At 37.5% G+C, this 27,544-nt stretch overlaps 1 protein-coding gene across 3 annotated transcripts in view; it reads right to left on the bottom strand.

Moving 5' to 3' along the window:
• OMA1 (OMA1 zinc metallopeptidase) overlaps positions 1-18,765 on the bottom strand; it is a 48,465-nt gene extending 29,700 nt beyond the window's left edge. The window contains exons 1-7 of one of the 3 annotated variants that reach the window (XM_012639377.1): positions 18,715-18,765; positions 11,690-12,202; positions 9,426-9,654; positions 6,768-6,941; positions 6,563-6,670; positions 3,834-3,962; positions 747-821 (exon numbers count right to left, since the gene is read on the bottom strand). In XM_012639377.1, coding sequence (XP_012494831.1) covers positions 747-821; positions 3,834-3,962; positions 6,563-6,670; positions 6,768-6,941; positions 9,426-9,654; positions 11,690-12,186 — 1,212 coding nt within the window. In that variant the 5' untranslated portion in view covers positions 12,187-12,202; positions 18,715-18,765. Of the gene's footprint in view, positions 1-746; positions 822-3,833; positions 3,963-6,562; positions 6,671-6,767; positions 6,942-9,425; positions 9,655-11,689; positions 12,203-18,315; positions 18,379-18,714 lie in introns of those variants that run through there. The other 2 variants (XM_012639378.1, XM_012639379.1) reach the window with 2 other exon arrangements.
• Between the last annotated feature and the right edge of the window lie 8,779 nt (positions 18,766-27,544).

The following is a 27,544-nucleotide window of genomic DNA, read 5'->3' as shown; positions in this document are numbered from 1 at the left end:
CCTAGTACCCTGTTAAGCAGAAAGGAATGAAGCCAACATAAATAAAAGTAAAGGTCTAGAGTGGTTCTCTGTGGTGAGCAAGAAAAAAAAAAAAAAGAAAAGAAAAAAAAGTCATCCGCTACAACAAAAATAACCTAAATGCTTATTCTCTTACTACTTATTTAAATGGTGAAAACGCAGTTTGCTTAGCCAGGATCATAGCTACAATAGGATTTACCTTTCTCCAAATAGGATAAAACAGCTACACATCTTATTTAGTCAAAAAGCCTCCTTAGGAGTACAATAAAGATAGCATTAGCTTTCCAGAGGGCACAAATTTAAAAAGGCTGGGATGGAAGGAGGGGGAATAACACAATACATAACCATGTATTTTTTAAATTTTGATTTATATATTTCGTGTCTGTAATCAAAAATTTATACATGCAAAAAATTCTTTCCAATAAAAGATTAGAGCTTTTTAAATATAACCTGATAATTACCACAATCTTACATATTCTGTCTATACAGCCTCATATACAGAAGGGAGTTAAATGAGTATCTTTAATTATGCATTCTTTCAAGGTCCACAATCTCAAATTTCTACAGATTAATAGAAATTGTACAAAGGGTTAATATAGTCCAACTCTCACTCTGTGCTCCTGCCAAACATCATTAAGACAACAAACACATACACACAAAAAGAAAACACACATTTATCTTTTACTATGTGAAGGACACTATGTATTCTCAACTACCAAACACTTTACCTTTGCAGCAAGTTGTAGTCCAATTTTGTCAGCTTCAGCCTCCAGTGTTCTACTGTATGGTCTATCAAACATATACTAAGAAGAAATAGGATAGAAAAGCTCCAATAAGGCAACTTATTCATGACAAAAGGAATAACTAAGAGATTTTTTTAAAAATTAATTTTATGGAGTATCTAAGATAAAATTTTTCATACTGTAACATTTAGAGAACGTCATGGTATAAAATATAAATACAGCCTTTATTTCCTCCCTTAGAGATTAATATTTTCAAAACATGGAAAACATAGAAAAAGTCATGCCTATAAAATTTCTAAACAGTCTGTAGTATCATAAGTAGTTTACTTCTATTTTTCCTATTATAATCTCCACCCACTGAGTAGAGGGTTTTCTAAGAAAGCTTATTGAGGCAGGCTTTTAATATGGTCGAGGAATATTTTGATCTTGCAGTTTTAAAAGAAAATTGAGAAAACATATGTATATAATAGCCCGTGACACTACTAGAGGGCTTACTTCAGTAAGAAAATTAACCACATAGCAGAATGCTCTTTCTTTGATAAATTATCTTAATTTCCTTCTCCTTTTCTAAGTATTGATTAGTTGGGAAAATGAAATTTTCTTCCAACTTTGATAAAAAAATACAAATAGATATCATAACTTTAATTTTCCTAATTACTTGTATTTATGTGACTGCTTTCCAGTTAAACTCTAATTTTCAGTAAGCACTAAAACTTTGTAGGAGATGGATCGATAGGCAGGACTTTTGAGAAAAGAGCTATTAACTGGGGAAACGATCTTTCAAAGGTGGCTACATGTCTGTGACAGCTAGAAATAATATAATCAACCTGATCCACAATATGTGACCATTAGATATATGTGACCATTAAGTATGACTTTCGTCCTTCTCAATCACGTTTTAGGCTGATCAACTGTACCATATAGTGTCTTCACTCTCCATGAGCTGTCTGCATGTGCCCCAGCAAGTCTACTAATAGTATACTGATTAAAAATTTTGACTTTAAAAAGAGAGAAACTTAAGTCCAAATTCTAACACTTATTAATTAACTCTAGGCTAATTGTTTAACTTCTCTGCCAGGGACATCACATGTAAAATGGAACTTGTAACAGTACCAACCTCTTAGAGTTATAGAGAGGAATAAATGAACAAATAGTAAGGATAATTCATGTTTATTGAGTCCTTACTTCATGCCAGGTAATGTGCTAAATGCCTTAAATCAGTGGTCCTCAACCTGGTATGATTTTGTCTCCCAGGTACATTTATAAATGTTTGGAGATATTTTTGATTGTCGCAACTCGAGGGAGGGAGAGCTACTAGCATTTAGTGGGAAGAGGCCAGATATGCTACTAAGCTACTAAACATTCAACCATGCACAGGAAAACTCCCCCCAACAAAGAATTATCCAGCCCAAAATGTCAATAGTGCTGGTATTAAGCAATCATGCCTTCAATGTATCATTCAGTCCTCATAACGAATGAATAGCAGATGAATGTTAGCAATTCCATTCCCTAATGACTTTACTATCTGCATTCCTCTCTGCTCTCCAGTCACAGTAAACAAGGCTTTATTTATGAAAAGAAAAACATCTTGTCACCAAAATTACTGAGGGGCCTTGATTTAGGGAAAAAGAATGCAAACAGAAGTTGTTCTTATTTTCGGCTTAATTATTAAATTGAAGAATTACACTGAAATGGCAGGATTTATCAAGTATTTCAAGGGAGAAATGGATACAAGTTATCTTTCTTATGACCAAATCTTGATTCCATTATAGGAAACGCAATCTATAGATAGATGGGGAAAACAACTACATTAACTCCTTTGACTTCCCAGGTCAGTGACAGAAACAAAATTCAAAATATGAGGTCCTATTGCCTAAGCAATAATCATTCTTTCTTTTTCTCTTTAAGAACCTTTACTTCAACATAAATGAAGCCAAATGGTAACACTGATGAACAGACTTAGTTATCCAATCTCAAAAGCAATTTGTCTCAAAGAATTCTGCACATTAGATTTAAACAGCACCCAGATGGCATTCTGATGGGTGCTCCACAAATCATTAAATAAACAAATAACAGATTGTTCCTAAACAACCAAACCTCCCAGGACAAGAGGAAATATCTGAAAAAAGATGTAAAATAAAATAATTAATCATGGTTAACAAAGCAGTTACGAAGATTCCAAGACCTGCTTTCAATAGTGCACTGTTTTGAAGAAAATGAGGGACTCAATAAATTTTTGAGATTATTATACGTAACGACTAAAAACAAAAGTTAAACACCTAAAAAGACTATCCTTTCAATATTTTCAAAGCAATGTTAGTTTAACCTAGGAATGAGAAGGAAGGGAGGGCAGTAAAGCAGCTTCAACCAATTCTGTTTGCATTAAAGTTTAGGGGTTTCAATAGCTCCCTATCAAAATACAAATACAGTTGGCCCTCCGTATCTGCATCTGTGGATTCAACCAACTGAGGATGTAAAATATTCAGAAAAATAAAAAAATAAGAATACAACAAATTTTTTAAAAATACACCATAACAATGATTTATATAGCATTTACATTGTATTAGGTATTATAAGTAATCTAGAGATGATTAAAAATATATGGGATGATGTGTGTCGATTATAAGCAAATACTATGCCATTTTTAATCTGGGACTTCAGCGTACTCAGATTTCGGTACCCATGGGAGGTCCTGGAACAAATCCCCCACTGATACTGAGGAATGACTATATTTGGGGAAAGGGGAATCATTAAGTTAGTATACCACAGTCAGAACAAATGGATCAGTGACATGGTTTTCTCTCTGTAGGACCAATAACAATACTAAAAAAATATTATCTGAAAGTTGCCAAGCCCTTCTAACTCATCCATATTCATCATCTGAGAGGTGTAATATTCCTTAAATGTTCATATATATGAATATCCCCTAAAAATGAGAAAACAGAAGACACTAAAAATTAGTACCCATGATTCATAATAAATGTGAAAATATCTCTGGTATTTGTTGTTTTACAATATTAAAATATTCTCACCAAAGGCTATTACAAATTCAAGTTACTGTGTCAGACTTACCTCCTGCAATTTAGACTGTATCCACTGGCCCAAAAGTGCCAAACTATCTCGAGGACAAATGGCCCAAATCATTGTGAGAAAAATCACACCTAGGAAATCCAATAAATGAACCAAGCTAGCCTTTTCTGCCTGAGAATAATCAAAATAATGAAAATTACATTTAATAAATTGAAACAGCTTATATTTTCTAGTTTATTATGTGTAATCACATTAAATAATTACATGTTTTTAACTGACCTTCACCAACTGAGATGGAAAGTTTTTTTCTTCATTGAGCTTACTCTTTCCCGGTCTGTTTTTCCCTTCTTTTTTTACATACTTATATATCCACTTGTTCATTTAACTAGCATTTACTGAGCCACTTACTATATTAGTCAGATGTTATTAACCTACAGTTTCTTATATTAACAATCTTAACTATCTTGTAAGATAGGTACAATTATCCCTATTTTACAGACAATGAAACTGAGAGAGAGCTTAAAAGAGTTGTTCGAATTCACACAGCTATTAGTAAAAGGCCCAGGAGTTAAACCTGGGCAATTTCAGTTTCTAATATATTCACTACATCTTTTTAAAAATCAAATAAGTGTGTTTATTTTATTTATGTATCTGAATAAAGATTAAACACTATCTAACATATGAAGCAGTTAAAATAAAAAGAATTCAAAAAAAGACTGGACGTTTCTTTTTGAAAAGTCTTTTAGTTTTTAAGACCTAATGTACAAAACATGATTCATTTATACAAATTTGCAATTTTATAAGTCTGGTATTTCTCATCAGGGAATCGGGTTCTGTGAATTTCTGTATTTACTTATAGCAGTAACCAAAAAATGTTTTACATAAAATAGCTGTTTTCAGTGGTAATATCTAAATGTAAGTTTAATGTACTGGATTGTTCATTGTTTGCCATTAAAGTTGATTAATAAATGTTAACATAATGCTGATACTAATAATATAGCAGTCATTACTTAAAGCTATGAAACATGACTGAAAACTAAAAATAATGACCTAGAATGTGTCCCTAATATATTCTGCCCTTGCAAAACATACTTTGCTTCATTATAAGAACTATGTGTTGTGAAAAACAATTATGGAATTATTTTAACATGAAAGAGTAAAACTCAAAATGAAGAAGCCATTATAGAAGAGAAAGTCTTTGTTATAAATTATTAAAGATTATAATTGCTACTATACTTAGAAAACTAGAAATAAAAAAAAACTTTGTGTATTGGTAGAAGAAAACAACACAAAAGACTAGCTCAAATCAAAATTGAGACTCCCAAAAGAGAAAATATTGTCGATAATATTTAAGCCCTCTGCCAAAGAAATATTAATAACTATTTTATATTTTTATGGCTATTTGCTTTTTACATCTCATCTAATTATTGTTCTTGCACTGATAGAGATGACAACACACTGAATATGAGGCATTGAACTAGATGCCAGAAAAACGAATGTATTGAATAGTAACACCTTTTAGATGTCAAAATGGCCAAAATTGGTTTTACAGTTATGAAGTCATTACTTGAAAGATATTAAAGTGCATATGATGATACTATTTCAACTGCTTAGATTTATTCTTGTATATATTTGTTTAAGAAAAATATTTTTTAAATTTTCTTATAACTCAAAAGAAATAAAGGAGAAAATCACTATCTGTGCTTCAGAAAAGCACAACTTTGGCTCACTTCATCCTGGTAATACTCTAAGAAATAGGTAGAATTTCAGATAACTTTTAGAAGGATCAGAAACATCGTTTCTATTTGAAGTTAATAGTACTTGTATTTCCAATTTAGCATTTCACAGTCTTTTCACTATTTACTGGAAGCACAAAAGCATTTACTGTCATATTTTCAATTAAAGAAAATAATATTTCTAATTATGTAGACAAAGAGTCATCTATATTTTTAATAAATAACAAAAAATGAGTTAAACAAATATGTTATTTTCCTGGACTCACACCAAGTTGAACAGACATGTAATCATAGGAGCATAATTCAACTAGAATTCTATGATCTGTAAGAAAAGTACTACTAACAACCAGGTAACTGTGGTAAAAGGAGAAAACACTGGACTTCCATACAGACGATCTGGGTTAAAGTCCCAATTCTGCCACTTTTTAGTTATTTAGTGTTTCTAATCCTCATATACAAAATAGAAATAATACATATCTCATGAGGTATTAAAATTATAAATGAGAAGGCACATATTAAAAAGCTCGGTAAACGGTAAAATGGCAAGGTATCATTATTACTCCGCATTAATTATATATAGCATATTATTCTAGACATTTTCAAAGATGCTCCAAGGTATCCTCTGAGAATGAATAAAAAAGAAAGAAAACTGATTTATGCACTTAAATAGTAATTTCACTTTCTTAGCAATTAATTTTATGACTAGATTACAAGTATGTTAATAATTACAGAAAGTTTAAAATCTAATTTGAAATAATTAGAGGATGAGAATAATTACGTTTTGCAAAAGAGACAGGTGATAAAAATAGTATTTAAGAGGAACACCAATTATTCAGTACAAAATACTAAAGACTAAAAAAATTCTCAAAATAGCCAATTACATTTTTCAGGTAATAGAATAAGGCAATTACTAAAAACCAGAATTCCATCCCTAGAAAAAGAAGAAAGAAAACACGAGATTCAGTTCTTTAAAAGATTTAACTTGCTAACCTCAAAGCAATATTTCAAAAACTGAACATCGTTTTAGGTACTTACAGCATGCCCAAGTACTGCGTGTGCTATTTCATGGCCCAGAAGGAAGGAAAGCTGATGAATATCATTTACACTATTTAAAAGCCCAGTGAAAATAAACACTTGTCCATTCTGAAGCATAAAGAAAATGATGGAAGCAATTAGAACACCATAAAAAATAAGGACATTAAATTTGACAATAAAAATGTGTTTGAGAACATTTACTTACTGGAAGCACAAAGGCATTTATATCCGGGGAATCAACCACATGAATAATCCAATTGATCTCAGAGATCCCTGGGATATCTTTATTGCATTCAATTAGATGATAAACCACTTCCTTAACAGTCAGATATCGGGCATCTTTCTCAGTTAGCATATCATTTTTAAATTCTTCCATCCACTGAAAGATTAAAAAGTATTCTTTATTTTTAGTGCTACAAATGTTTTAGTGGTACAAAATGTTTACATTGCTTCATGGACAGTTACATGGCTACCTATTGTTGAACACTTTTAAGTTTTAATTATATAAAAATCTGCAAATGAAACACTCAAATTTGAATTATTCATGCAAAGACAATGCAGTTTTTCACAAAGAAACAAATTCTAATACTAAGATTTTTTATGGACTGAATGGATTGAAATCAAATTTCACTCATTTCTATTAACCTATAAACAAATAAAATGGTTAAATATTATTTCTACTTTTCTAAATATTTTAGAAAACAAAACGCCACCTAAGGAACATAAAGATTTCATATAAGAAAGTTAAATACAAGGCCAGGCGTGGTGGCTCACGCCTGTAATCCTAGCTCTCTGGGAGGCCGAGGCGGGCGGATTGTTTGAGCTCAGGAGTTTGAAACCAGCCTGGGCAAGAGCGAGACCCCGTCTCTACTAAAAATAGAAAGAAATTAATTGGACAACTAAAAATATATAGAAAAAATTAGCCAGGCATGGTGGCACATGCCTGTAGTCCCAGCTACTCGGGAGGCTGAGGCAGAAGGATTGCTTGAGCCCAGGAGTTTGAGGTTGCTGTGAGCTAGGATGACTCCACGGCACTCTAGCCAGGGCAGCACAGTGAGACTCTGTCTCAACAAAAAAAAAAAAAGAAAGTTAAATACAAAAGAAAAATACTTTTGTAACCCACTGAATAGAAAAACACCCTATACTTAATGAAAAGGTTAAGCTTTTACCAAAAAAAGACAACATTTCATTAATTTTAAAGTGTTTTACTCACATAGATTGAAAGGAAATCATAGAAATCTCAGAACTAATGAACAACTGTCTCTACATCATGCTGATTAAAACTAGCCACCATGTAAAGACACTTTTTCTGAAGCTATGTTCATTGAGAGATATTTCAAGTGTACCGAGAAAAGTAAGGATGTGCTGGAAATATTACTTTAATATCCAAAAAATGTATAATTTCTTTCACATAATCAACAAGTCAGCAACTTCTTCCTTGAGATACATTAAAAAGACATGATTTTGTAGAATATGAGTTTAAAATAGTTTTTGTATCAATCAGCATTTTTTAAAAGCATAATTCACCAATGTAAACTGCCTGAAACAAATAAGAAACCCACTACTTATTAATCCTTCTGAAGTAGATAAGATTGTATGTAATTACAACACTTATAATATTCCTATGAGAACATGTGTTTAAATTTTCCTATCATGCAGGTATTACATTTGTGGCTTAAATAAGAAAAAAAGAAAAGTATATCTAGGTCTACATATACACATATGCAGATACATATCATTTTTAAAAATTTTCTTAGCAATATGAATTGGTAGAAGATGCACTAATTTAATATTAAGTCTGTCTCGAACTTTCCTTACACTTGCCTCTGACTAAATTCTAAGCAACTTCTCAAATCTCTACTACAAGAGATTAGTCTTACCTTCAGAACAATTTTTACAGTGAAAAACCATTGTTACTTCTTTTTTTCATGGTAACTTCCCATTGACTAACTCAGAAGCTCATTTGGAATAAAAAGATATAAAGATCTAACCATGCCAAGTGAGGCTATCGCAAATCAATTCAACAAATATTAATTGAGCCACAGAGCACAGACCATGTATGTATGCACTGGAGACAGAATGATAATCTCTGTCCTTAAGGAAGAAACTCACTAGGTTACAAAATGTTTAACTATCTGAGTTATTACACTTTCCAAGAAGTTAAGAATTCTGAATTCCAACTTTATTTTGGATTCAAAATATGTAATAAATTGCCAAAATTGATGTTTGCAAAAAAACTATCTTATTGAATACTTGACTTTCAAGGTATAAAAATTCTGACTATAGATTTATTCAAGCACTACTTTACACATTGTGCTAGTGCTTAAGATAAAATGATAAAACAGACAAGACCCCTGCTCCACGAAGCTTAGTCTAACAAGGGAGACAGAGCAGCACAATGTAATTAAGCAAATATTTATTAATATGTTACTATCAAGTAAGTGCTTTAAGGAAAAGTATAGTCTGCAAAAAGAAAAAAAACTAGCAGACCTAACCCCAGTATAGCCAAGCACTGGGCACAATTACAAATAAGCTGGTTTATAATTCAGTCTGTATGAGGGATATCCCCTAGGGCCTGATCTAGTCACCCTGCCTAACCCAGTCTGGATAATCAAGGTCCTGAAAAGGTGACCGTTAAGATGACAGGTGCTGAACAGGAGATAGCTAGGTGAATGGGAGGAAAAACAACATAGGTTGTAGGAATACTAAGTGTGAAAGGTCTGAGGCCTTCTGGAAAAAAAAAAATGCTAATTTCATATCAAAGACTAAAATTTAAAAGCAGTGCATCTTTCGTATTTAAGAAACTTTTCTGCTTTGAGTGTTATATTAAACAATCTAATTAAAAACAATTCTTACTACTTACTGCTTCATATTCCAGTTCTGATAAAAGTCTGAAATGCTCTTTCCCCAACAACAGTAGCTTGCTTCTTCCTGTGATTGGACTCACTTCCAGGTGAGTAAAATAAAACACCATGAATACTAATCCAAAACTACTCAAACCAAGGAATAACTTCCATTTATTCTTCCTTATACTTTCTTTAAATAGTTCCTTCTTGTTAGGAGGAAGTGCCTGCCACCATTTCCTTATTCCCCTAGAGTAAAAAGAAAAATTCAAACTTCTGATAATCTTATCAGCATATATCACTAAAGCTCAAATGCATACACTAGAATTTCATGTCCTCAAACATTTGAAATTTTATGATATAGTTCCCTATATAGATGGATTTTTCAATTTATAAAATTCTTAGCTAAATGATGAAAAAGTAATCAACTATATAGAGCTGCAGTTAAAAATTCTAACACTGATTTCAATTTTCTTCTTCAGCTATTTTAAGTATAAATACTAAATGAGGAGCTATTTTACTATGACTACCACTAGTTAACATTTACTGGCTATGTAACACATACAAAGTACTCTTCTAATCATTATATATATGCCATCTCATTTAATCTTCATAGTAACATTGTTACAGAAGAGAAAATTGAGATATAGAATGTTAAGCAACTTGGGCAAGGTTACAGAGGTAATAAGAGAAAAACCAGGCAATGAAGGCAGTGACATTCCAGAGCCTGACTACTTAACCACTTAATAGGGATAAATGACCTAAATAAATATCTAAGTGGTTACAGTACAATAAATCTATACCTTTAACCACTATTCTTCCCACTGCTCCTCAGACTTCCAGCACAATCTGCCAGTGTTTCAGCAAGGTACAAGGAAAACTACCTCAACATTGATTTTGGAAATAAATAGTGCTCAGTGGCAAAAACTCCACTATCCTCTTTAGAACATAAGAAAGGAGAGGTAATAAGAAGATCATAAGCACTGTAAATAAGAAAATGGGAAATTTTATAGAAAACATGTGAGGAGGTCCACTTTCTCCCAGGCAACAATATTCTCTACTAGTGTTCAGAAACATTTTGACGACAAGCAATATTCCCAATACTGGGACAAAAATTTTCCCGTGAGTTCAAACCACAACAAAAATTTAACATACATACGTCACTCTCTTGACAAAAATTTATTTTACAAAATAACTTCTTAAAGTTACATTAATTTTGTTAAGTCACACACCTGAAATGCCTTTAAACAAAGTGTTTCAACCTGAAGGGACATAAACCAAACTATGAAATACACTTATTTCCTATTTAAAACTTTATGACATTATTTATTTAAAATATATGCAAGACATATTCCAAAAGGAAATTTTAAGTGACTTACAATAGTAACAAAAACAAGAAGGTTAAAAGTAAATAACTTAAAAGGAAGAGAATGCCTTAGAAATCAGAAAGAGCTATTATCCCAAGAACCCGGGTGAGTTGTTGCTTTTAACTGAGAGCCAATCTAGCTGTATCTTTTCTGGGTGGCAACACCAAATCATTAAGAACACAATAAATTACACAGCAGCAGCTCTCACTTTTTGATCAAAAGCAAATTGGGCTGGTTAGCATGGAAGTACCAAGAAGGCTAGAAGGGACTTCATAGTTATCAAACTCAAAGTTTTATGAGGAGACAGTGATTGGCTTTCTTCAATCTTCATCAAACAGATAGTAGGAAAACAAGGGTTAAAATACTATTTAGCTGTGAAGATATTAATTATTATAAAGGACCACTAAGAGAAAATAAAGATTTGTTGGAAATAAAATAGAAATATTAATGTTTTAAGAGTTCACTAGGAGGGAGCCCATTCTCATATAAGCAAAGTTCCTCAGTTTCATGATTTGTTGCCTCAAATTTCACAAACTAAAAAGGCATGTTTGCAAATACTGTTGTCATCCCTGAATTATAACTTCTGATTTTTCTTATACTAATAAATATCTTTTTTAAAATGTCCATAAAATATGTAAGAAAAACTTTTAAAAGATCACACATTTCTATGCCATAAATTAATGTGCAGTAAATTATTTTAAGATTACTAAATCACACATAACAAACTTGGGTAAGACCTACTGGAACTTAAGTTTGAGCTAAATAGGCAGTGGAAGGGGATTTAACAAGGTTTCTTTAAAAGTATAATTTTACAAACAAAAGTTTAATTTTAAAAGTTAATACAAGTTAATATACACAATACAAAATGTTAATGCAAAAAGTTAATACAAAAGTTTATTTTTTAAAAAGTACTTTACCTGCCTACAATGATTGCAAGTAGCTTCTGCACTGGTTTAAGAATAATCAACAAGAAAGGAACTGGGGCAGCTTGAAACCGTGGAGAAGTGTGGAAACACCTGATAGCTCTTATAGGCGAGCAGCTTAGACGATGCAAAAGAGCAGGAATTACTGTAACTTCTTTTATCACTAGCTGTCTTGAACAAGAGTCATTCCATGCAGTATATTTGCTGGCAGTCATCCAAATTTCCTTACTTTTGCTACTTGGGAGGTATGCTGTTCTTTTGTTTTTAAAAGTCCTACAAAAACTAAAATTTCCAGGCAGAAAAGTCAACCTATTACACTGACTTACTCCCAGTCCCTGACACTTATTTACCATACAGTTAATTTGTACTTGATGACAGTCTGGTGAGGTTACTACCAATGTGTTACATTTTCTCCAGTTGGCTAGTGAATTAAATCGGAAGAAAACACAATTTCTAGCAGCAGACTGCAGTCCACAGATGAAGGTCATCATTCTTTCACTTGATTATCTGGAACGCAAAAAATAAACCATAAATATCTGTGCAAAATATTAATTTACCAAACTGGAAAAATAATACTTATTCAACGGGTGTGTCAGTTCTTTCTTTATCATATCTCAGACTCATTCACCTTGGGCTTCCTTCTACTCACGCCCCCTACAGCAATTCCTTTCAGCAACACAAACCAGAGGAGCATATATAACATTACTTTTACTACACATTGTGTACTTTAGAAACTTGAATTTTCTTCATTTCATTTTTTTAGGGAGGGGTCTATTTTTATTTTAATGACAAATTATTTGGGGAATAAGAAATGGATTCTTTAAAAACAACTATAAAATATTATCAGTTTGCAGTAACTAAAGGGTAGAAGTGTGTAATGGAATGGTAAAATCTAACTTATACAATGCACTGGACATTAGGCAAGGATAGACAGTGATCCCTGAGAGATAGGAAACAATATGAAACAACTGCCCCAGCTTACTGCCTGGGGAGTGTTTCCGGCCCCAGTACAGACAGGGTAAACCTGTCTGAAGCCTAACGGACACCCTAAGTTGAAGAGATGAAGCTGGGAGTTCAAGGAGACCAAGGTAGCAGGAGCTCACAGGGCAGAGTGCAAGAGACGATAGAGCTGCACAAAAAAAGAACTCCAGACGTTGGCAGAGAATACCCCTCTCACATTGAACTGAGTCCTATCAGGACATATGTGTAAGAAAACCCCCTGGAGCTTGGAAAGAACACCTGAAAGATTAGAGGGAACAACACACAGAGCTCACACAGGGCAGGGTACAGTGCCTATTCACACCCATCAAAGTGGAAAACTCATAATTCATGGGCTTTAGATAGAGTACTCAGAGGGTTCTGCCTCAGTATTAGAGAAAAATTAATCCTAAACTGAAAGTTGCTCTGGCCCAACCTAACAAAGATTAAAAGCAACACCCAAAGAGATTAAAATGCTTCTAAGCATCCCAGAAAAAAAAGCTCAAGAAGAGTTATTAGAATACAAAAATATCCAGCACTTAATGAGGTATTATTTACAATTAAAAATTACCAAGCAGACAAGAAGCAGGATATGTGATCCATAATTACAAGAAATATCAATTGGAAACTAACTCCTAAATAAATGAATGACAGCATTAGCAGACAAGGATATTAGTTATTACAACTATATTCCATATGTTCAAGAAGCTAAAGGAAAATATGAGCATGTTATGTAGACATGTAATATATTTCTTAAAAAGAACTACACTGAACTTCTAGACAAGAAAACTATAATGCCTAAGATAAAAAAAATACTGGATGAGACTAATAGCAAATTAGACATTGTGAAAATAAAGATTTGTGACCTTGAAGACATAATCAGTAGAAACTATCTAAAATGAAATGAGAGAAACTGAAAAAAAAATGCACAGAGCATCACTGAGGTATGGAATAACTTCAAGTGGCCTAATATCCACCTAACTGGAGTCCCCAAAAAGGGAGGAGAGGTAGACAGAAAAAAATACTTGAAATAATGGACCTAAATTTCCAAGACTTGATGAAAACTATAAACCCACAAATTCAAGAAGTTTAATGAACACCACACTAAAGAAACAGAAACAACTGCAAGGCACATCGTAACTTCTTAAAACCAATGAAAGAGAAAATCTGAAACTGGACATTTTAGATGAACTATATCAATTCCTTAAAAAACACAAACTACCACAGCTCATCAACAAGAAATAATCTGAAGAGCCCTATAACTAGTTTTTAATCGAATCTGTAATTTAAAAACCTTCCTACAAAGAAAGCTTCAGGCCCAAATGGCTTCACTGGGGAATTCTACCAAACATTTAAAAAAGAATTAATACTAATTCTGTACAAATCCTTCTAGGAAATTTAAAAGTTAAGAATAGTTTGCAATTCATTCCGTAAGACCAGCATTACCCTGATACTACAGCCAGAAAATTACATTATAAGACTATAAATATCCCTTTGAACCTAAATATGAAAATTTTTAAAATTTTAGAAAATCTAGCCTAATATACAAAAAGGGTAATACTTCATGACCAAGTGAGGTTCACCCCATGAATGCAAGGTTGGTTAAACATTCATAAATCAATGTAATTCACCCTATTAACAGACTGAAAAAGAAAAACCACATGATCATCTTAATAGACACAGAAAAAAGCATTTAATAAAATCCAATACCCAGCCCTGATTAAAAACTCCCACTAAACTAGGTATAGAAGGGAACTTCCTCAACCTCATAAGACATCCACATAAAAGCTATAGCCAACAGCGTATTTATTGGTGAAAGACTATACTTTCCTCTTAAGATCAGGTACATGACAAGGCTGTCCACTCTCATGACTTCTACTCTATTCGACATTGTGCTGGAGGTTCTAGTTGGGGGCAGGGGGAGGAGAAGAGGGAAAGAAGGGGAGAGGGAAGAAAGAAAGAAATGGCATCCAGACTAGAAATAAACAAGTAAAACTGTATTTCTAGATAAGATGATCATCTATATAGAAAACCCAATGGGGCCGGGTGCAGTGGCTCACGCCTGTAATCCTAGCACTCTGGGAGGGCGAGGCGGGTGGATCGTTTGAGCTCAGGAGTTTGAGACCAGCCTGAGCAAGAGGAGACCCCGTCTCTACTAAAAATAGAAAGAATTAGTCAGACAACTAAAAATGTATAGAAAAAATTAGCCGGGTATGGTGGCGCATGCCTGTAGTCCCAGCTACTCGGGAGGCTGAGGCAGAAGGACTGCTTGAGCCCAGGAGTTTGAGGTTGCTGTGGGCTAGGCTGACGCCACGGCACTCACTCTAGCCCGGGCAACAAAAGCGAGACTCTGTCTCAAAAAAAATAAATAAATAAATAAAATGTTTAAAAAAAAAAAAAAAGACAGTATCTGGCTCAGGAACATAAGGGCATATATTAATATAAGTTGGGGCTATAGCAGGTGCTAAGGCAAAATAAAGCAATATGCAAGTTAAGAACTGCAAATCAAAAGCTTTGCAAAAGAAGTGGATGTACAGAAAAGACAACGAAATACAGGTGTGGAAAGAAGATAAGTGAGAGAACACGGAGGGGACAGGGAGAGGGAGAGGGAAAGGAGGAGGAGACAGGGAGAGAGACTGACACTTTGCTGATTCCCAAGAGACTATTGTGCTTTCAACATTTAATAGAGCTTTATGAGTGTTTACATTGTCCCTAAAATAATTCCCTCTCTTCAGTGAGTTTCTGTACCTTGCAACTAAATGATCTCTAAGATGTTTACATGGTATAAAACAGTTATACATTTGTTTATATACAAATTGATAACATTTTAATATTATACACGTTGTTTATTGGAACTAGCTGAGAGTTCCTTCTATACTTTGTAAAGCTACATTTTACCGATTTTCAACATTGGAATCAGTTCCAGAAAATACTGGATTATCTCTATGGTGACTTTAGCATCCAAAAGATCTCAGCCCACATTAAATCAGCCATGTCAATTTCACTGCCTTAATATCTCATTCTAGCCCTTCCTGGGTTCTGTGGCCTTAGGGTGTTGATTACCATATATCCCCTAATCTCTCTGCCTTACTTCACCATCAACCTCTCCGTCTCTAGTTCATCTTCCAAACCAGAGCTAAAGCAATATTTCTAAAAAATGCAACCAGACAATAGAATCCTACCCCCACAATTTTTTTTTAAAGATGGGGTCTCACTATGTTGCCCAGGATAGAGTGCAGAGGGTATTCACAGGCTCAATCCCACTACTGTTCAGCACAGGAGTTCTGACCTGCTCTATTTCCAACCTGGGCTAGTTCACCCCTCCTTAGGTAACTTTGGGGTCCCTTGCTCCCAGGAGGTCACCAGATTGACGTTGAACTTAAGTGCGGACTCCCTTGGCATGGTTCACCACAGCCCAGAACTCCTGGGCTCAAGTGATCCTTCTGCCTTAGCCTCCCAAGTAGCTGGGACAACTGGCATGAGCTACTGTACATGGCCCCATAATTTACATAAAGTCTTACCCTTCTAAATACCATGTAGTCATTTAAAATATGGAGATCTGTGTCATGACAAAGGGATATGCAAATTTTAAAAATAATAACAATAAATGCTACTTGCAAACACTGTATAGTAGGGGTGACAAACATCTAAAGCAGCAATGCACAACTTAACTTTCTGCAATGATGGAAATGTTCTGTATCTGTGCTGTTCGATAAGGTAGGCCCTAAATGTGGCCAGTGAGCACCTGAAATTTGGCTGGTGCATCTCAGAATAGAATTTTTAATTAATGGCCATATGTGATTAGTGACTACCGTATTTGGACAGCACAGGCTTATGGGGTCCAGGCAGGTGAATATCAGCAAAGTCATACTGATGCAAATGCAGATTCATGCCCATTGAATGGAGGTGTAACAAGTATAATGGAATTTGAACTTAGTGTGGCCTAATGTTTAAACGCTTTCAAGGAAAATCAGTAATTCACATTTTATGTGAAATTTACCAATTTTAAAATGTTGGCAACAAATAAAAAAAAAATTTTTTAACCACCTTGACCAAACATTCACAGATTTTATTTTTGACCTCTGAATGGTATGCTATTCATTCACTCATTCAGTAAATATTTAATGAGAGCCTTCCACATGCTAGACATCACTTTGGGTGCTAGGGATACAGCAGAGAACAAAATAGAGAAAGAACTTTCCCAATCTGCAAAAATAGCAATGATAAAACATGCTAGTCTATACAAAAACAAATAAATCTTAAGAAAGGTACACCAAACTATTCATAATTACTTTGGGTGGTAGGATAGTGATTATGAGGGATTATTAGTATTTTCATTTTATATTCTGGGCAGTTTAAATTTTTACAGGATATATTAGTTTTGTAAACTCCCACACAGTTATTTTTGAGATATCTATTGTTTTCTATTGGCTTTGATAAAGTCCTTCATATGGTACACAAGACCCTATCACTACTTCTCCAGGCACTTTCCCCTACCTTCCTTTACCCCTTCCTAAGTTCCAGACCTCTTGATTTACTTACACATCTCAAAAAATAAAGCGCTCATCTCTATGCCTATACACATCTATTCACATTGCTTAGCTCTGCTCAGATGACAAGCAAACTCCTGCTCATCTCTCATGACTTGTGTGAAAATTTTAAGAATTCTATCGAAACAGAAGGGATAAGCAAAAGTCCCAAACACTACACGAATATAATTAAAATCATTATGATTTAGATCACTGACAACCAAGTGTCATTTAGAACAGAAATAGTGTCTGATATTTTGTATTCCCTGGTTTATCCTTAAGAAAGGGTAAAGAATGAGGGAAGAAATCTATTTATGCATTTTTAAGGAGCCAATCACTAGATTACATAGCACTTAAGAAAAAAATCAGGGCTGACACACTCTCTTCGAAAAGCTGTGGCAGGTCAACAAACATAGCTGGCAGACTTCTAGGATTACAAAATTAATGATGTGAGAAAATTAAACAATTTGGATTGTTAGCCTCTAAGAACATTTCAGATCTTTAAGTCTCTAAGTACCATCGCAGAATGAGCAAGTGCAGCACTCACTGACACTCACAGCTGAAGCCTGGAAGACAGTTTTAACAACTCTCGCTGAAAATGACTATTTCTTCTCTAGTTTCTATGGAAACAGCTGTCAGATTGGCAAAAATAGGACATGTACTTTAAAACAATCATTCAAGCAAAGTACACACATGATGGAAGGCTTTAAAAAAGAATTGGAAGGCAGCAGACTTGGTTCTTAGGCTCCCAAATGTCAGACTACACCCCTTCACCCTGGCTGCGAAGGACGGATATGAACCTAAATCCTTTTAGTGATGGCTGCATGGCCTCGATCAACCCCTGAATTCCAAATGTGGGATTTTCATCTCCCTAGACTAAGATTTCTTGTTGAGGACCGCATGGCACGATAAAACTGTCGCTCCATTTTACACAACGGGCGGCATTTCAATAGGATAAACAGTGAGTTTTGTAGACAAGTTCATGAAGAAATTATCAAAACTCCCTGCACTGTTTACACAGGATATTTTGTTTTGTATCGCCGAGTTTAGGCAGGAAAACTTTTTCTTTTCATTTTAAGAGTGAGGAGGTAAAAGAGATTGACTCTCAGATACCTTACGCTGCTAGAAGCGGTTTTTCTGGCAAGAGGGTGTCAGGGTGAGGTCCACGACACTGTGTTCGTGAGAAATAATATTCTTTAAACGGCGCCGCTGATGAGAAGGAAATGCTGAGGGAGAGGGAAGGTGTCTTGCCGGAAAATACAGCCACGTCGCCCGCGGCTGGCTTCCCGCATTTCCCGGCGAGCGGGAAAAGGAGGATTTCCTCTTCCTCCCCCCTCTCGCCCGCCTCCCGCGCAGTGCACGCCGGCTCTCCGCCTCCCCACCCCCCGCCCGGTCCTCACGGGTCCCCGCCCCTCGCCCCGGCGCCCCCCGGAGTTCTGCCCCCACCAACTCCCGCACTCCGCCCCCTCCCCTCGGCCTGGCCCAACTCGGAAAAGGATGGCAAAGCGTCACCGTAAGGAAAGACTCTAGCAGGGGCGAGAGCGATCACTCCTCCGACCCGACCTACGCGCACGCGCAACCTCCCAGAAGCCCCGCCCCCTCACTTCCTGCCCTCTGTCCGGGCCCCGAGCCTTTTGCTCCACCCACACCGGGCAGTCAATACACCCGCCCAGAGTTGTCCTCCCGGCGGGCCCCGGGGCCTGAGCGGACTGCGGCGCTGTAGCGCCCCCGTGTGTCTGGAGGAGGGATATGGCCCTGAGCTGGGCTGCTTACGGGGGCACAACTTAACTTACTCCTGTCCTTGGTGCTTGACTTGGCTGAGTTGGGTCTTCTAAAGAATGATCGGGCAAGGCTGTGCCCGCTGTAGCTGGTAGGGCAGTACTGACCAAAAGGAAAGCGACTTGAGGGCTGCCAAAACACTAAGACCTCTTGGTTCTGAGGCTGCACTCATAGAAGTAGTTCATAGGAGTGTGGGAACATTCTGCCTTCATGTGACTTGTGGACTGACACATTTTAAGAAAAATGAAGCATAACCTGACATGTCTGGAAGTTAGTTGAAAATGGCTGGTTCCAAAATGACGTGCATAATATGCTTCATTCATTCCACCAAAATATATTTATTGAGCACCAACTGTGTTCTAGGTGCCAGGAATATAGCTGTGAACAAGACAAAGACCTTACGTCCATACAACTTATATCGCAGTGAGGAAAGATAGGCAATAAACAAGTGTAGAAATAAATAAGCAAGATATCAGGCAGTGATGAGTATCATGGGTCCATATTAGTTATATTTATACTCTGTGCTTGATGAAAAACATCTCAAAGAACATAAACACTATGAACAATTCTAGCTATCTCTTTTGGAGGGTCTCTTTTTAAGAGATTTTTTTTTCCTTCATCTTGCTTATGTGTATTTTATAATTTGCCTTTTCATTTGAAGGGGATAACCTGGTAGACTCCTCAGCACTGGACTCCTAAAAACTGAAGTAGGAGTTCTTCATCAGGTTTATCTCCCAACCTGTGGAATACATGTGCCTCACCAAGGTTTCTGGCACGCTGGCTCATCCTGCCTGATTAGCATGAAGTCACTGGTATAATAGATGGGTATGATGTTCTGTGGAATTTCCAGATCCTTTTAGAGTGGGCACAGCCATTTTGACAGAGCCAGCACAACGACTGTGATCAGGCTACTACTTGGTTCAGTCCACAGAAGTCTACAGTCATTTTCCTGGCTCTATCTGGTTTCCGAAGGGACAAGACTGGAAAGTTAAATGGAGATGTGACAGGGATGCCCACTCCTATATCCTTTAGGTCTTTTATGGTGGCATTAATCTCCATTATCATCCCCCATCCCCTCAGATGAAATATTTGTTTGATTTATCATCTCAATTTGGGGAGAAGGGCAGCTTCAGAGGCTTCTACTTGGCCTTCCCCACCCTCAAGATCAAGGGTCGAATGTGGAGGTTGCTCCAGCTGCCCAATGTATATTCAGGGACTACATGGACCCACTGTAAGCTGGATGTTATCCAGGACTCTGTTTATTACCTGACCCCCATAAGCCCCTACGCTTACAGAGGAGCTATGATAATGCTTTGGATTTCTGAGTAACACCTGTGAACTATCTGAGTATTCCTCTTTCCCCAACATATAGACAGCCAAGGAAATGGCCACAGGTCATAGCCCAAAGGGTAATCATTACAGTAGATATCTCTGTTGCAGGGTCCTTTTTCCCAGGGACCCAGCAACCTCTTAAGTCAATGAGTTCTGTGGTCTGGGTGTGCAGATTGGTGCAGGTCTGAGACCTAAACAAGGAGCATGACTTTTGATTGGGCCTTCTGCTCCTCCATTCCTGCCTTCTTCCAGTTGTAGATGTTAAGCAGCACCCTTGTTGGCTGTCCATCTATTTTTCCCCTAGGGACACCATATGCTGTTAAAAACCTCCCTAACTGCCTGTGAATCAATCCCCCTTGGCTGCCCTCCAACCTCGCCAAGTGTTATAGTAATCACATCCTCTGGGTTTCTGGTGGTTAAAGCCAGCACCTGGCTTCTACTACTCCAGGATCCTACCATTCCCATGGACACTGTCAAGCCAGTCTGTGATCACCTCTCTTACCATCATCCTGGCCTCCAGGGGAGAGCCTCTGAGCTTCTTATTGATGCTAGTACCTGTCTTGCCAGTGCATTATCCATGGCCTTAGTATAGGGTGTGTTATCTGGGCCTCCAGCTGAACATACCCCTCTGTCTAGTCTTCTGGCTCCACAGAATAAATTCGTTCTGGCAAGCCCACTTCCCTCAGCTCCTTCTGTCCTTCCTCTACCCTCTGCAAGTGCAATTCAGGCATTCCCACTCCACTCTGCATGAACCATGGCTCTTTCTCAGCTTCTACGAGTCACCTAGACGTGAGTTTTCCCCCTCTTCTAGGGTCTTGCCAGGGTCCCAAGTCCCAACAGAGTGCCCCCAAGACAATCAATTTTTATTTAGCCAAGCTTATGTTCCTGCCCACTTTGATTACACACCCTCAAAAATCCAATTCCAGGAGTCCTCTCCTGGCTCCTGCTGGTACACGCTAATTAATTCTTGCAGCTCCTTCATTATGCAATCTCTTTCCTCCCCTAACAGGCCCAACACATCCCCTGCTGGGTGATGCTGGGATTTAACCCTAGTTATCACCCTAGCAGGTATCTAAGAGGAGATGGGGCAGCTACTGAGTGGGCATCTGTTGCCTTATAGTAGAGGCCTCTGCACTGCCTTTTCACACGGGGGAATACGAGGGAGGGTCAGCCACCTCTGCAAGCTCTGAGGGTGTGCAGAGCCAGTATCCTCAGGCATTCCAGCCAGATGTCCCATTCCATGCTTCAAGGTCCTGAGTTTTCCCAACCAGGGCCCAGACCTGCCTTGGCTAAGTATTGACACATCTCTGGGGCTCTGTGATTCGTATTATCAAACCTTGGTTTGCAACTGTAGGGGAGAGGAGAAACTTGCCCTGTCCCTGAAAGTTCACTGAAAGATCAACTCACAATTAAGGCAGATTAATAAGAAAGAGAGGTTTATTTGCCACGTTCACGGGAAGAATCACAGAGTGATTACCCACTATTACAATGGGATCCAGATATTCTTATGCATCCTTTTTAGAGGGGAGGGGGAAGATGAGGACTACAAGTAATTCTGTTTAGGGGCAATAAACAGTTGCTAGGGAGGATGGTAGATACTTGGGAGAATGAATGGATGGGGACAAATAGATTGACTTGTAAATTAACCTGAGAGACAGGTATTGAGTTTAATGTGATTTGGGCCAGTTCTGGTTGCATTCTTGACAGGGGTTTTCTTTTCTTTTCTTTTCCTTTTTTTTCTTCTTTTTTTCCTGAAATATATTGAGAGAACAGGGAGAGGAAAGGAAGTCAATTGTTCTTTTGATCTTTGGATCAGTCTGGTTTATGTAGATAGAGGGAAAGCCCCTTCCAATGCTTTTAGCCCCTTCCAATGCTGTTTGATCTCGAATGGCCTTTAATTCAAAATATTCTTTATTCCAAGGAGTCATATTTTGGGGTGAAATTTCCTGAGCTCCTTCACTCCTCTGCTGTTCCACTCCTCTGCTGCAAAAGATAAGAGGCTCTTTGTTACTTACCTACTAAGGAGACCCTCTGACTCACATTTAGCCCTAACTGTTTACTAATGGCCCTCAGTTTTGGGGCTCTCTCCATATCTTTCAAATGCCTTAATCACCTAAAATGGCATTGCCCTGCATTTTCCCAGGTCACGCTCACTGAAATATCCTACAACTGGGCCACTATGCTGTGCCAGAGACCATCCACATCCCATATTTCACTCAGGATGGAGTTCTCTTTGAAGCTGGGCAGTTAATGAACCAGTCTCAAAGCTCATCTTACCACCTTTTTCTCAAACCACCCTACTTCTAGTCCACCTGTCTCAGTTCAGGTCCTCTAAGAAGCAGATGCCGAGGTGGGATTAGACGTGCAGGATATTTACTGGGTGAAAGATCCTGGGAAGTCTAATGGGGAGGGAGCAGGATTGGACATGAACAGCCCTCAGACCATGGTGCACGTCTGACATTGGTTAAAGGAGAATGGGAAGGAAAGAGGATCGGGTAAGAATAGTCTCGGTTTGGGAGGAGGGGACAGGTATTTGTATACACAAGGAGTGCAATGTGCACTACCCGAAGGATGGACATAATTGAAACACGGACTTGGGGGTGGGGGGAACCAAGGGCAACACACGTAACCTAAACATCTGTACCCCCATAATATGCTGAAATAAAAAAAAAAAAAAAGAATAGTCTTGGTTTGTAGCACAGCTCTTGGAAGGTTTTGGAAACAGAATCCTTGAGCCAAAATCTCCTGTTAGAGGAGTCCCATTTTTCACAGAAGTGGGCATCCACTAGTGTTCATACCATGCTCAGTCACAGGCTAAGAGCAGCCCGGGCAGAGCGTGAGCTTGTTACAAATATGGTGGGAGACCCAGAAAGTCAGGGGCAGGGGGTGGCCGCCGGCTACACTCCCTGCAGCAGAGCTGAGCAGCACATTTCTTTAGCTGCGGCCTCTGAGGATTTGGAGTTTGAATAAGTCTTCTGTTCTGGCTATACATCTTCTTGGTGCTGACCTTTAAAAAATTATTTAACCAACATGCTATGGACTAAATGTTTTGTCCCCGCCCCAAATTCATATGTTGAACCCCAATCCCCAACGGGGGATGTTTCTCCCCAATAACCCTGTGCACACAGATTTATCTCAGAGTCAGTTTCCAGGGAACCCAACCTAAGACAATTCATTCTTCCCCAGAGGAAAACTGTATTAAATCCTTTGACACAGAAAGATATTGATTCACGACTGCTCTGGAAAATGCTGGAAACTGAATATTGTGTTAAAGGAGAGAGTAATTCTGAAGAATTATGAGGCATGGCTTGTCTCCTAACAGGTTTAGACAGAAACTTCACAGACAACAATCAGATCTCCGATGATCTAGATTCAGGGTCGGAACCAGGTGAAACGGTCACCGGATTTGATGAATGTCACATATCTGGGTGGCTGCAATGTATGCATGGCGCCTTGACTGAAGTGGCCTTTCATTTTTATTGAATATGTGCCAGGCATGACTGTTCAACATGGATGAAATGACTGGTTGTGAATTTGAAATCACCCCAACATGAGGCTTTCAGCATCTTCAGCGTGTTCTACTCCAACAAAAATTAGCTAAGCATTTTCTTCGTCTCCGTGTTTGACTTCCTTTTCTTTCTTCTGTCATCCCAGCCCTTCTTCCCACATAACACAAATAGATCTGCCATTTTAAAATTATTCTTGGCTTGAAGAGAATGGTCACGCCAAGTTCTAGTGTGTTATTTTTACAGATTGCCACCTGGATTGTTAGCGTGCTGCCTTCCTGACTGGCCTCCCCCGCCTCCAGCCTCCATCCTCCTGTCTAAACAGCAGCCACCAGGATCCAGTTCCTGAAGGTGGGAGCAGGATAATTCAATACGGCTCAGGGAGCTGTAGGCAGGGCCAAAGGGGAAGGCCACAACGAGGACATGTCCTTGCTCACTCCCTAGAGATTATTCTTCAGAGATTCCAGTTGAACACTTTTCTAAGTGTCAGTACAAGCTACTATTTCCTTATTGCACAAGTAAAATATTAATACCACAGAAAAGCAAAATGAAAAAAACAAAATTACCCTTAATCCCACTACCCCAAAATAACCACTATTGACCTTTTGAAGAATTACCTGGGGCTTATAAATAGATGGATACAATGATGTAATAACTGGTGTTTTATTTCGGGACTGGTTGGATTTGAGGTTACTTTTCAGGTAACCCACTTGAAAAGCAAGATTAAAATTACTTTGAATATTTAAAACATTGATAGGATAAAAGTTACCTCATTGTTGTTTTAACATGCATTTCTTTGATTCCTAGTGAGGTAAACTCTATTTCATGCCTATATGCTGTTTAGAATTCTTCTTTAGTAAATTGCCTTTGATGCCTCAACCCATTTTCCTGCAAAATATTCATTTTTATCTTATTGACTTGTAAAAATATTTTATATATTTAAGAATCGTCTGTTATTTACATAGCCAACATTTTCCCTCCTTGACGTTCTTCTTTCCACTTTGCTGATCCATTTATACAAATATACCTAGTTGTTAAAAGTTTGATAAGGACAAATCTATCCACCTTGTCATTGAGGTTTCTGCCTTTGAGATCATATCTACAGTCTGTCAATCCCAAGATTATGTTATTTACCAATATTTTCTTCTAGTACTTCAATGACTTTGTTCTTTCTTAAATCTTTTAAACTTTTTAATCTACCAGGAATTTATTTCAGCATAAGGTAGGAGAGAAAATATAAGCTAAAATATTTTCTAATCAATTAGGGAAATGGAACTTTTACAAAAGATGCGTGCATGTTTCCTCCCCTTGGCTAGGCCCACCAAGATAACTGATGTCCTGACAATTCATTGAATGATTTGTCCTTTCCTGACTGACTTGATTGAAGCATCACTGTTGTTATATGCTAAATTCATTTTATTTTCAAATATTGTCTGGCTCTTCTTACATATTTGACCTTCAAGATCAACTTTTGAATAATTTTTTCAGCCCACCCCCCAAAAAAAATGTACTGGGATTTTGATTTTGTTATGGTTGCTTTTAATTTTAGATAATTTGAGGAAAATGTATATCTTTGCAATGTTGACTATCAATCCAGGAAACCGGCATGCATCTCCAACTATCCAGGTCTTCTTTTATGTCTCCCATAAAGTTTTACAGTTTTCTCATACGGATCAAAGCAGTATATTTTTTAAAGGAACTATAAACTTTTACTTCTTTGGATTATAGAATCTCAAAGCTGGAAAGGACTTTAAAAATTCACCTCGCCACCCCCACCCCATCTGTTGTTGAGTCCTCTTCTTAAACAACCAAAGACATGTGGTATATTTTTGGTGTTTTTTTTAAAAAAAACATAATGATATCATACTATACATATTTTCTGTAACTTCCAGTTATCACTTGAACAACATGCCTTGGAGAAATTTCTTTAACAATACTTACAGATCAACTTAACCCATTTTAAGCACTGCATGGTCTATGCAAAGGATATTGCATCATTTACTTTATTATTCCCCTGCTGATGGACATGTAAGCCATTTCTAATGTTTTGCTGTTATGAATAACTCAGTTCACAACCTTAAGCTCTAATTAAAGTCAAAGTCCCCAAAATTCTGGAGCACACAAATACTGCCTGCACAGTTCCCCTCCTCAAATACTACCACCAGGTGGCGCAATGCCTGTTCAAAGAAAGGCATTTCTCTGCCTTTCCACGGAGTCCTCAGTTCTGCTCAACAAACATCTATTCCATGTGAATTATTAATATTTAGTAAGTACTGGGCTCTTTTTTTTCTAATCAATAAGCTTTAATTTTGGAGAAATTTTAGGGTCACAGCAAAATTGAGCACAAAGTACAGAGGGTTTGTATATACCCTCTGTCCCCACATGCACACAGCCTCTCCCATTTGTTAAAATTGAACCCATGTTATCACCCCAAACCCATTGTCCACATTAGGGGCATTTTTAATGCATGAATTTCGACACAATAAACAAATCCATTAATTCACTAAGACTTACGAAGGGCACACTACATGCTAGGCACTCTATAGAACCTGCGGCTCCAGGGAAAATAAGCAATGTCCTACTCCTCAACTTCCAAAAGTCCCAAAATAAAACACCAGTCTTAACATCATGGTATCCATCTATTTATAAGCCCCAGGTAATTCTTCATCCATTAGACCACTAGACCAAGCAGCTGATTCCCAAATAATTTGAACAACCTCTGAAATGTGAGGTTCCCATGCTTGTATTTCCATGTTCTTGCACGTGCCACTCTTTCTGTGTGGGATGCTGTGTAATAGGAAGTCCCCCCAGAAGGAGGCCCTAAGACAAGGATTCAGATATGAGTAATTTATCTGAGAGATGATCCTAAGGAGCACCAGCTGGGGGTTAGAGAAATGAGACAGGGAAGGAAAGGAAGCCATAAAGGATACATTAACAAACTAGTTACAAATTGGGGCAAAGGGAGTATAGTCCCTCTGAGGAATGCTAGGAGAATGTGTACAACAGGCCTCAGAGTTTTCCCAACTGGGGGATGCGGGAGCTTGGCTATTTACATACCACTCCTGCCAGTAATTGGTGGAGGGCTGTCCTGGGAGTGATTAATTCTATGGTACTTCCAACCTCCTGCATGTGCAGGTAAAGTGGGCTCCTATGGCTAGAGAAAGGCTCAAGCAAAAAGCTTCAGGTTCTGGCAGTTGTAAGTTGGACCAGTATGTGCAGAAATATGGGCCAGGCACCAACATGCAGGGACATGTTAGTAGACTCCTGTGGCATCTGCTACAAATGCCTTTTCTACCATCCCCTGGTTAATTCACTCTTAAAAACACAGGGCAAAATCACCCACTTTGGAAAGTCTTGCATGTATCTGCACCAGGCCTGGGGAGCTGCCCCACTTCTGTACACCTGGGGAACTTTATACTTGTGTCACTCCTACTAAGAGATTGTAAGTGGTGATGCTAAGACCCAGGTTGGCCTGACTCCAAATCCCAGGCTGAAACCACTGAACCGACATAAGTGAGCCCCTTGGTTTGTAGATGCATCACTTTAGTCTCTGCCTCCATTTTCACATTGCCCTCTTCTGTATGTTTCTAGGTGTCCTCTCCTCTTCTTATAGGCCCACCCTAAATCCAAGATGATTTCTCCTCAAGATCCTTAGCTTAATTAACATCTGCAGAGACTCTATTTCCAAGTAAATTCACCATTCTGAGGTTCCAGGAGAACCTAAA

Source organism: Propithecus coquereli, unplaced genomic scaffold, assembly GCF_000956105.1.
Source record: "Propithecus coquereli isolate 6110/MARCELLA unplaced genomic scaffold, Pcoq_1.0 Scaffold14, whole genome shotgun sequence".
Taxonomy (NCBI): Eukaryota; Metazoa; Chordata; class Mammalia; order Primates; family Indriidae; genus Propithecus; species Propithecus coquereli.
This window is presented reverse-complemented; position numbering and strand designations above follow the sequence as displayed.